Source organism: Corapipo altera, unplaced genomic scaffold, assembly GCF_003945725.1.
Source record: "Corapipo altera isolate COAL_440 unplaced genomic scaffold, ASM394572v1 48b, whole genome shotgun sequence".
Classification (NCBI taxonomy): Eukaryota; Metazoa; Chordata; class Aves; order Passeriformes; family Pipridae; genus Corapipo; species Corapipo altera.
The window spans coordinates 12,809,159-12,821,519 of NW_020884884.1; the positions used below are offsets into that span (position 1 = coordinate 12,809,159).

The window sequence follows — 12,361 nt, forward strand, 5'->3', positions numbered from 1 at the left end:
ACACAAGGACCAAAGGAGGATGAATCAAAGCAGCTATTGAAATTAAACAGGTTTACACATATAGATAAGCAGAAATGTAGCTCTTAGTAGACCCAGGCACACCACTGCTTTGGGGGATAGGCAGCCTGTTTAAACAAGCAGCTTACCAGCAAGCCTTGCAATGAAGGCTGTGCTCCACCATCACCTGCCTGAGATAGAGAAGTGGGAGCCTGAAGCTGAATTGGCCCTGGGTAAAAATAAGGAGTTGTGTAGGTGTACAGCAATTTCCTTGCTTATTTAATCAAAGTTAATTGCTCTAGATGGGATACCCAGAGAGTTCTGCCTTAAACAGGAAGCCATGCAAAGTCCTATGAAAAGGATTCCTGGGTAAGCAAAATCCCCCTGAGCAAGGGGAGAAGTTCCTCCACTACTCCAGTCCTTCTGTAGAGAAAACAGGTTTGCTGCCATACTGAACAGTGAGCTTGCTGTGGGCAAGTGGGCAACAGGAGAGAGCTGAGAGACAGACTGGCCTGAAAGCAAAACATTTTTCTCCTTTCTATACATATCAAAACTAGTGACCTTCTAGGGCACCTAGACTAGTCCTTGTTTAAAATAACCCATTCCAGCACAGCAGTTCTGTCTTTCCTCTGCCCAACATCTCTTCCAGTGATTGAGTGGAAGAGAAGGGGGAAAAGAAGTCTGATACAGGAATCTCTGATTACTGCTCTTGTTATCATCAGAGGCACACTGAACTCTTTTCAGTAAAAGACTTCTCCAAAACTTCTACTTACAACCACCGACCTCCAGACAGGCCACCAAATCTAGAGTCTTCAAGAATGAAGAAGAAGGCTCTGTTGCTGGATAAATTCCTTCCTGATAAAACCCTTCTGTTCGCACAGAAGATTTTTGAACACGTAAAATGAAGACATGTATGAACATGCACCTCTGAGATGATGGCTCACCTGCATCAAACCTTCCTGCCACTCGCACAAGTCATGAGGGCAAAGGCTTTCTCCCTTGACAGGGTAAATTTACAGTCAGACTTTTAAATGGATTCAAGCCACAAGGACTGGAAAATCCCCCCCTTACATCACCACAAATTTTATCCTGGCAAATAAAACCCACATATATTCAAATAAAAAAAAAAAAAGAAAAAAAAGGAGGCTTGAAAACAAAGCTCATTAAAACAAGTCGTTTTCTCTGCTTTGAGTTCTAAAGATGCATTAGGATTTCTAAAATTTCATGTGAGGTCAAGCAGGTAGGTAACATACAAAGCAACTCTATACTGTGATGAGAATGTACCAAAATACATGCTTTGTCTAGCTTAGACGGCTGCAGCACTGAAATACCCAATTTCAAAGTCACTAAGTCCAGCACCAGTAGCAGTCCAGCTGCCACAGCATGTAGCTCCACACTGGAAAATTCAATAGCTAAGCTGTTATTCCTACATTGTTTTTCAGACTGCAATACAAAAGTATTCTTCAAGATGCAGAAATGAAGGATGCAACCATGAATCTTAGCAAGGTGATTAAATAACAGGAAGAATAGAGACACAGATAGGGTGAAGCTTGAAAAACAAAAACATTTCTGTGATAACCCTAACATTTCTCTTGAAACATCTCATGCATTCAAGATTGAAAGTTTGTCCCAATAACAACTGGCATGAAGAACAAGGAGCAAAACTCAAAATGACCCATCTTACCTTTCTCAAAGTGAAACCTTTTATTTCCAGCACTCTTTTTTTATTTTTTTTTCAAAATTGAATAGGATAGGATATTTTCTTTGGGAGAAACCTACAATGACCAAGTAGTCCAAATGTCTAACTACTTCAGGGCTGTTCAAAATGTAAAGCATGTTACTAAGGGCATTGTGCAAATGCCCCTTAAACAGTGACAGTCATGTATATCGACCACCTCTCTAGGAAGCCTGTTCCAGTGTTTGACCACCCTTGCTGTAAGGAAATGCTTCCTAATGTCCAGTTTATACCTCCCCTGGTGCAGCTTCAAACCATTCTTATACATCCTATCACTGGATACCAGGGAGAAGAGCTCAGTTCCACCCTCTCCACATTCCCTCCTCAGGGAGCTGTAGAGACCAATGACAAGTCAAAAGTTCTCAGCCACTCCGTACAGGACATTCCTACCAACCCTTGCACCAGTTTTGTTGCCCTTCTCTGGACACTTTCGATGACTTTAAAATCTAGTACTTGCATGTGCTGCATGTATTTTAAAAATATCTGTTTAATTAACATTCATCCAGTCTAATGGAAGACTGTAAAGTGACAGACATCAAGCCTTTGTTTATCTGTAACACAAGTATAATACCTGCCCTGGCTTCACTGAGGCTTTTCTGGGGACTGACTAAGCAGCTATACCAATGTGTGACACCACATCTGTGCATTACTCAAGGGCTGTGATTTTTAACCCTTTGTCAATCCAGTCATGTCGTGTACCTTCTTGTCTACTTCTATTTTGATGGGCATGGAAAGTGCCAGACCACCATAAGACATACCTGCATTTTATGTCAGTTTTGCACATCAAATTAGCCTGTAGTTTGGAGATGATGATGCATATAACTCTGATAAAGATGAGGAAATTTACCTGGAGAAATGAAAGAAGGATTTATATTGTCGTCATCATCATCATCACCATCAATAAACACGTACTCAAGAAAGCTGGTTTGTGTATGCACACATAGGTCTCTGCATTCTGCTACTCTGCAGCTGCAGAATTTGCTACGTAACTCAACTCCTTGCTAAGGAGTTGTGCTCTAAATGCATATTATGAATGCACAAGTCGTCTTTGAAAACACAGGCGCTTCATTAAACAAAGCAGGGAAGCCTACCTACTCTCTGGGAAGTGAGACACTATGAAAATGTGACACAGTATTGTGGCTGCAGAACATGGCATTTCTACACAATACCACACATTTGTGGCTCTTTTGCAGTCCAGTACCTAAAATACTGTCTCCACCCTCCCTGTACTACCTGCCATAGCTTTCTGTTCACTGGGGAATTAACCGGATTGCTGCAGCATGCTGTTTTGTTATCATTTCCTGCCACTACAACATGACAGCATGTGGCCAAATTAAACAAACAAAAGGCTAGTCTGGAATTCCAGTGATAGAAACCAATTTGGTTTCATAAAATCACATTTCTGAATGAAAATGACAATAGCCTCAAAGGTTATTAGCCTTTGGACATGCACAAGGGCCATGTGTGCATCTTTGTACTATGTCATGTCCTGTTCTCATAGAAATCTGCCAGCTCGCAGCATATGCTTCATACTCACCCCAATGGCAATGAGAATGGGCAGTCTGATGATCAACCAGTAATTCATGTTATAGTTTCTAGTCCAGCAACTAGGAAGATGACAAAAAGGAGACAAGAAGGAAAAGTTTCAGTACATTACTAAAATCTCCTGCTTTTCATTCTGTCACAGCAATGCAGATGGAAAACAATATTAAGGACTAGATACTAGGAAAGTACATCATGCTGACATGGAAACAGAGGCAATTGCTTCTCAGAAACACTGAATGCTTTGTACTATTGAAGCTATCATAAACCAACTGGATACTACTCACTGGCCTTTCTTGCCCACTAATGGCTAGCTCTCCTCCACAATTTGCTATAAATTATCATCCATTAATCGTGAAGATTTATTCCATTAAAACCAAGGTCAAATTTGTCATGTGGCTGAAAGGAGAAGCGGGAGGAGGGGGGTCTGTTTGAGTCAGATCTTTCCTATGTGGTTCCTAGCCTCCTCTTTCTGCACTACTTTTATTTGTCCTTATTTTCATAAAGGACCTACTAATTTCAGCCCAGAGAAAGCAACTGAGGCAGCAAACTCCAGTTCATTCAGTGCATATGCACAGTGTTTCTGGCCCAAAGGGAGTTTTAAAAATTATAAACAAGTAAAATCAAAGATGGGAGTAATAGTTCCTAACTTTTTGTTGACCTGAGCCCTCTGCCAAGTAAGCAGCATGCTGCAGGCAATATAATCCTTAATTTCTCCCATGAGTCTCATTTTAGCTTTTTAAATTCCTGTCTCCTTGTGCAATATTGGAGAACAATGACAAGAAAAGTGATGCCTGACAGCCACAGTTCGGGATTGCTGGTTTGAAGTGAACCTTACTTGGAGGGGTTTGTACATCTAGTCCTTTTTGGTTCTGCTCTGGCCACAGCCAGCGACCACCACCAACTGTCTGATGGGCCATGTCTGTGCACAATGGTGGCCCAGGTGCTAGGGCAGTGCTCACTTGTTTCTGCAATGACAGCATTCCTGCCATATGGCTCAGCATTACTCAAAAGCAACAGTCACCAGTAAAGTAAGCAAGTTTCTGAGCTACACAGGCTGTGAAACACAAACTAGAAAACAGCACTACAGAAAACATAGGTTCCTTCACAAAACAAGTTTCTCTTCCTCTCCAAGCTTCATCTCTCATCAAAAGATACATATGCAAAATTTTCCTTAAGATTTCTTAACAGACCTAGGAAACTTCAGCTTGGGTGATGGTGGTGGAGATGAAACCCTCCCAGCCTTGAAGTGGGACAGTCTAAGTGGAAAGCAAAAAGAGCAAACCATGCAGTATGTGGGAGCAATCCATGCTACAACCACATGGCCACATGTGCCCACAGACTAGAGAGGAAAGCGTACCAGCTTGGCTGTGGCAATTCCACATTCCCTTGCAGGTAATGCAAGTCCGAGAAGGTCCCAGGATTTCATTTTTCTTTCCATTTCAGTTTAACGCGTATAACAAGTGTATTATTGCCACCACCAGCTCTACAACCTACAGCTCAATCGTATTTTAGATATTGGAGAAAACAGGTGTACAGACTGTGTGCAGTCAGCATACCTGAGCTGGAATCTGAGTAACAGAAGAACTTAATTGGTACGTGTGACTGGGAGCCAGCTTCATGGAGCCTTTGAAATTAATTTTATTTGAACCCCTCAAAACCGATGGGATAACAGGCATGGCTGAGAGTGGAGTTCTACTTTTCTCACTAGCTGCAATAGATGCAAAGGCAATTTAAAAATTTCTTTATAATAACATACACCGAGAAACAATTCTTTACATTAACTTTGCTACATTTCTGTGTGTGTTAATTTGCTTCCTGTGGCACACAGCAGTTTTAGCTAATTTTAAATTTAAACAAATGTGTGCAACAAAAATACCACTACAGGTCAATTAAAGTGTCATGGCTATTAAAGTGTCCAGAAAATAAAATTGGTATATCTGTACATGATTTCTTGCCCATTTGTGCTTTTCTGTGATTTTCACACTGATAAATACACCAACATCTATTGTGTTTGGGATCTATCCCTGCAGTTTGCTCAGCACCACTCAGAAGATGCTTGGCAACTAATAGCCTCAGAGCCACGAGTGGAGAATTTGTCCAGTGAAACAAATGCTACTGGGAAGCTTCTGCCTTTGCTTACCAATCCTGTATTCTTTCTCTAAAAGTGAAAACACTAAATTTTTACCTTGAAGAGCTAGAGCTGAATGGCTCCATTTTTAAAAAAGGATTGTAGGCTGGCTGTTTTCCTCCCATACTTTATTGCAGACAGGAACAAAAATGTGTAAGTATCAGCTTTTTAGGGACGGTCTAATAACAGCAGCTTGCTTTTAAATTTACTTCTAAACTAGATAAAGTATTTTTCAGTAGCTCACTTTTAAAACACAATTGCTTTCTAAAGGAGCTTATACCTGCACAAGTAAGGAAAGAAGAAGCCAGTGTGCAAGTAAGTCTTGCAGGCTCTGGTCCTTCATTCAAATGGCTACGTTCACAGGACTGCCTCAAACTCACAGCCCTGACCACATTTACTTCCAGTTATTCTTCATAGCCAGGGAAATAGTTAAATCACAAATGAAATTTACAGCCCGCTGCACATCCACAGCGACAGAGCTATGGCAAACAGCATGAAGGATATCCCTGGCTGCTCCAACAGCCCAAGGCACAGAAATCTTGCCTTTCAGAGCAGCTGCTGCACATGGTTATTTATCGCTGTATTTTACAAATATTTAGACAAGATTTAGAAAATTCAATAAGGTGCAAGATTGCCCCTTTTAAGGTCCGCTGAGGGCAGTGAGTGACAGTTTTCCCTAATAGAAAACATAAATCAGCTCTGAGCACCGCATAATGTAGGAGGCTCAGTATGGGCACTTTGAATACATTTTCTACATCAATGGGAAGATATGTCCATGGAATGCTGCCTGCTCAGAGACTGCATGGTCTCTATACCTATTCTGATAATTTCAATAAAACTTGCAATATATCAGTACAGCCACAATCTTGCCACAGAATATTGTCAAGTCAACCTTGAAAAGGAAAGTCAGAAAATCCTAGCATTGCTTAAGCCAGAAAAAGCAGCTTTGACTGAACTGGTTCAGAACTAAAAAAAGCGCTGGTTCTTAATACTAACAAACACCACAAAAATGTCTGACTACATTGAATTTTCACATTGCAGCATCCCTCCAGTAAGGATTATGTCTGGGGGAAAAAAGAAAAAAAAAGAGGAAAAAAAAGAAAAATAAGGGGGGAAAAAAAGAGACCTTCTACAAAAGTTTGTCTGGGTAGTTTGGAAACTAAGTAAGAATAAAACTCATTAAATAGTAAATTTATAACAGAAATTAAATACCATACGCTTATTTATTTCATCACAAAGAAAGCTACCCAAATACTTCCAGGCAGCCACTGCCACTAAAAAGAGGAAGCCACTTTCCTCCCTTTTATTTAATTTTTTATTTTTAAAAACCCCAACAAATTGCCTACAATGCGATTTGGTACAGAAAGCATATACAAAGGTAGTTTTTTCAGAACAGCCACTATGGTAAAAACAGATGAAAAGTATTTTGTGTTTTACAGCAGTCTTGTGCATGACATAGTTGACTTCAGCAAGACTAACGTAAGCTGACAGAGAATGTGCATTTGTTTTAAGAATATCTAAGTAATGGAAGCTTAAACAAGAGCAGGCAATCACATCTCTGCTGCTAGGCATAAGCTAACCACTACAAATCGCAGGCAGAATCCTGTGGGAGGTTGTTGCCTCCCTCTGAAGCATAACTGTAAAGGCTACTGCCAAAGGCACAGCATCAGGAGTGGTCTTGGTTGGTAGGATGACTTCTACTGTTGATATTGTAACTACAGAAAAACAAAACATACCTTTCCTTGACCTGCAAAAGGATAGATTCATTCAGACATGCAGAAAATTTTGATCAGAAAAAAACATATGCTCCTTTCTGAAATGTTATGCAAGACCTTCAGACAAAACAGAAGCAATTATGTGAGGTTTCAGCACATTGCCAAAGCAAACCACACCGAACAGAAAGCAAACAATGACCTGCTGGTGCACACATACAGCACAAATGAGATAGCTAGAAAAATCAGAACAAACAAACCCTTCATCTTCATAAAGGTACTTGACAGTTCCCCAGAGGATAACAAACAGCATCGGCACACCTGGGAAGAGAGAAGACAAGGTTGACACTGACATTGAGACTGGGAAAAGCAGAGAGGAGGACAACCCACCCCTCCACATACAAACACCATAATGACGAGCAACATAATTAACTGGTGGCAGGGTTGCAGCTCCTATCCAGCACAGATGGCCATCAACAGTGGGAGGAGGCATTTAACTTACAAGTAACTAATAGATATAACTCATTTTTTCCTGGGCTCCTACCTAGTTCCCAACAGGCATGAAAAATGGAAAACAGAAATGCCCCCATACTTGGCATATACCGCTTCTTCCATGCAACATTTTACGGAGGGGCCAAGGGAATTAAATTTTTGGAAGCTCTACTAGTCTCTGTACTCACATGAGAGAGGAGTGTGCTCTGACCCTGACCTTTGCCTCCAAATTTCTGCCTGTGGGTCACCTACCCTTCATTCAGGCAGCACCAAGCTCAGGCTGTCAATTTGCGTTGGGGCTGGAGCACACCCAGCCCATATTCCCCCAATGGCAGGAGTGTGGGCACACCTAGCAAGTGTGCTCAGGCCTCCCCCACAGAGAAGTCCCACGTTTGGGCTGCAATACTGGCATGGACTTGAGTGGCTGCAGCAAATACAGCAGATGCACCTTGCTTTGAGAAGAGGCTTGGTCCTACCCTTACCTCTGACAGTGCATGTGCCACAGTTGGTCAATTTATCTGGGGTGTAAAGGGAAGAGAGACAAGCCAAACAAACTCACAGACATTACCTGCTTTATAGTGTCAAAGGCTCTCAATTTCTTTCATTTATGAAATGCCTATGTCATGAAAAATAATTTGACAGTGCATCTACCAACCAATACTCAGTACACAGAATGCCAAAAAAAGCACACAGGGAAGGAAAGCAGGTTAAGACTTAAAGAGCAGGATGAGGAATTTCTGCCTAGGGATGGATCAAGATGGACTAATTTCACCGAGTACCTCCTTGGTAAGTATTTGATGATGCATGTACATTATATAGAAAGGGCAACTCATTGTACTTAAAAACACTGGGGTAGAGCCGTAAGCGCTGTACAGGGCAAATACACAGTTCCTGGCAACAAAAGCCACATAGAAATTGATCATCTCCTGCAGTCTGAATATCTCAAGCAGTTTTCTGTAGTGGGTATTATCAGTAAAAAAACTTCTCTCTTGTACTGCAGACTGTTTCTGTTATCAGAACAGCTAAATACTACCAACACAGAAGAACAATATTCTCCTTAATCAGTTAAAAAAAAAAGAGAGAGAATAAAGAACAGCAAGAAAAAAAATTACCAATAATTAGAATAACAGCAAAGATAGTGAATTGAGTAGAGATTATTTGGGCAAGTGGTTGAACACGTTCCATGAATGTACCTGATACTGAGAATACACAATATTTTGGGAGCAAACTTTCTAAGAATTCTATGCTACTTTCACAGTGACATAAGGAGACTAAGAACAGGCTCGTTGCAAATCAGCTCCAAACCAAATGATCTTGTGATTCATAGAAACAAATTATAGATTGAATTATTCCTTTCTTGACTTTGTTGAGAATTAAGACATTTTAATATAGAAGTTACAGGATAAGATACAAACACTGAGAGCACAAGGGCTGTATGTCAGTGGATATATCATTTGACATATCAAGTGATAACAATAATGATTTGTGGATATCTCCATCTTCTGGATATCCCCTGACACCTACCAAATTCACAAAACCTTTCCTTGAGAAATGGGTGGCTCTGAAAACCATCTAGGACACACTCTCAGAAGATGGGAATGCATCCAGTTTTCCAAAGTCCTCGTGAAGATCTAAAGAGGAGAACTGCCTCGAGAACATTCCCTTACTCACTTTAAGCCTGTAGAAGTCTTTCATAACAGCAAAAGGGCAAGTCTAAAGCATCTCTGCAATAGTTGTAGTATGCAAGGAGCACTGAGACTCTACAAAGATTAATTAACAATTTTGACACCTAATTACCCTGCATTAACTGTCACAAGTGCAAATATTATTCTGGTTACATCACGCAGTCAAGATAATTCTGTCTGGTTTGAGCAGGCAGTGGAAGTAAACTGCATACAACTCTTTGAATAAATACTACAGATGACTATATTTCATTAACAGAATCAGTGGTGTATTCCACTGGGCTCTCAACATGCAGGTCTTTTGGGGCATTTGAGTTTCAGTCCTACATTTCTTTCTCTTGCTGCTGCTATTCAAAGAATATCAGATACCCGAGAAAAAACTGCACTCATTTATAGGATGCACTTTTTCAAGATATAGGCTGAACTCTTTCTGGTTTTGCTTTTTATCACACAGAAAGCTCTGAGATTGATCGTTTCCTAGATTAACTGACCATAGAAAGGTCTCTGAATTCTGGAAATGGTAATGTCTACTTTTTTCTGTACTGCATCATTGCTGAAGATGCCAGAAATTACAAAAGCCTGCTCATAATAGCTTCTGCAATGTTAATTCTTGCAGGCTGATAGCTGACCCAAAATCTTTGAACACTACACGGTGATTATGAAATCTGTCAAGTGTACTAGGAAATAAGCCTGCTGACAGTTCAGCTAATAAAGTTCGACTTCAAATGACTGGGCATCTGAATTATAGGCTGCAATAATAATATATATTATGGATGATGAGAAAGTAATGGAACTGCCAAATCAACACCTTAACACCCTACTGCACAAATAAGCAGCACAACTTTCCTAGTTTCACTCTAGCTTATATATTCTACACCTGGTCAGGTGTCTGCATAGTAAGAAAAAAAGTTGGAAAACTAAGCATGTTCCGCTATGACAAAAGGATGGGGTAGGTAAGAAAAGAAAATTGTAAGAAAATCTGCACAGGTTGACATTTTCAGAATGCTCCACTGTCCTGAATGAGCAGAGTGGCAAGAAACTCGTGGAGCTGCTAATGGAAGTTGCTATGTCCTGATCACAGCATGTAGTAATCAGTCTCTTCATTTAATGGGTCTAAGATATTTTGGTAACCGAATAGAAAAGCTCAGCTTTGTTCTGGAATGCACAAAGTCCCAGTTACCATGAAAGGTGTCACCAGGTGGTGCTATTCCATACCATCTTCTTTCCCTTACCTCCACGTGCAAGCAAGTTTCCATTCTTACAGACACACTGTATTTTTGGCTTTGCCTTGTACCCACTTTCCGTAAAGGCAATTTCAGGGAAGATATATGAGGAGCAAGAGAGGCTCCCCTCATCCTCATGTGCTGAGTAGAAATTCTTCCTGAAGTGAATTTGTAGGACCAGAGCACTGCCATCCTGCTGAGACCCTTAAATGAGGACATATTCTGAATATAGCATTTTAGAACTGTATTCAGTATTTCAGCTGTAAACTGACATCACTGGTTTCCATGTGTGATAAGTTCAACCTCCAAACAATAAAGCACACAAAACAGAAGGACACTCCTGCTGTCAGAACAATTTCAGTCCTCTTTCTCTCAGAAAGCATCTAGGGTGCTCTGACTTGATCAGCTGCTTTATGTATGAATGCATGAACAATGTGATGAGGAACTGAAAGAATTGATAAATACATATGAGTAGATGTAGAAAGAGTAAAAGCGCTGAAGATGTGAGAAGAAAAGATGAAACATTTTTTATTTCTAAGAAAGGAAAAGAACGAAAGACTTCAATCTAGAAGATAAAGAGTGAAGAGAATTAAAAGGAACTCCTGACATGCATTTCCTACCAAGATCAGTCTGGATACCAAACCTACTTTCACATCCTTGTCTGAAACACCATTTTCTTTTGAAAACAGAAGAGAAGTGGTCAGTGCAATGAATGCATGCTGTTGCTACAGTGAGTTCATACTGGGCTTCTGAAGGAAGGTTTCTTACTGCCTCTGTTCCAGTCAGATCTCCCTTGCAATGAGGATGTAGATTTTGATGCCCCAGCCAGGCTTCCTGCTTTTGATAACTTCATTCCCTAAAGTATTCTTCCTTAGAGCAAGTTTGGATTGCCAAGGCTTGAAAGGAAATAGATTATTTATTTTTTATGGCAATTTCCCTGCTGCAAGAGCAGCTGGGTGTAAAATTGCCATAGAAGCTCAGAGAATATTTAGCTTTTCATTAACATTTTCTTCTTAGCCTTTAGTGCTGAAAATGGTCTCCTGTTGTTCTTCCTGCTGGATGTCACACAGAGTCACCGTGTGATATTTCTGTTGTTCCCCATTCTTCCCTCCTTGCTATTCCTAAATGTGAACAGGTCCTTTTCCCACTAAAAGCTTCTGATACAGCAGTGTTATAGTATAAACTGCTCTTCTCCAGAGACTACTGTTAGTTTGAAGTCAATGTCAGGCTCAGCAGCTCTTCACTTGGGCTCAGATGCGATGAACGCCATGTTGGTGTCCTGGACACTCTGATTCAGAGCATTCTGCACATCCCAGCAAAGAATAATTACTCATTTGAACTGATAATAAATGGACTACTGCCTAATAACTGACTTAAGAACTTACCTGAAATGATCATATAGCAAAAACGTATTTGGGATATCTTGGAACAACTGGTCTACTGTGGACTGATGGTGTACATCAGATAGAGAATGGAAAGAGAATCTAAGTCATAGGCTCGCCAAGCTGGTGAAGAGGACTTTAAAGTTGCTGGGGAAGGGGATCCTCAATCCATCCGACTCCCACCGACTGGATGCCAGTGCCAGCAATAGATAATGCCAGGCCCAGAGCCTGAAGGAATCAGAGGTTAGCAGGAAAGTACCTGAAGAGCAGCATGAAGGAATATCAGCCACTCCTGACATCAACTCCAAGTCATCAGGGACACAACTAAAATGCCTCTATGCAAACACACATAGCATGAGGCACAAACAGGAGGAATTAGAGATGTGTGCACACCTGCAGGGCTATGATCTTACTGGCATCACAGAGCCATGGTGGGATGGCTCCTGACTGGAGTGTTGGAACAGA

General features: G+C 40.8%; 1 protein-coding gene across 1 annotated transcript in view; it reads right to left on the reverse strand.

The window, feature by feature from the left end:
- GLP1R (glucagon like peptide 1 receptor) overlaps positions 1-12,361 on the reverse strand; it is an 88,704-nt gene that overhangs the window by 8,578 nt on the left and 67,765 nt on the right. The window contains exons 8-10 of the mRNA XM_027641597.1: positions 7,378-7,438; positions 3,270-3,339; positions 2,491-2,579 (exon numbers count right to left, since the gene is read on the reverse strand). Of these exons, the coding sequence (XP_027497398.1) occupies positions 2,491-2,579; positions 3,270-3,339; positions 7,378-7,438 (220 nt within the window). The remainder of the gene's footprint in view (positions 1-2,490; positions 2,580-3,269; positions 3,340-7,377; positions 7,439-12,361) is intronic.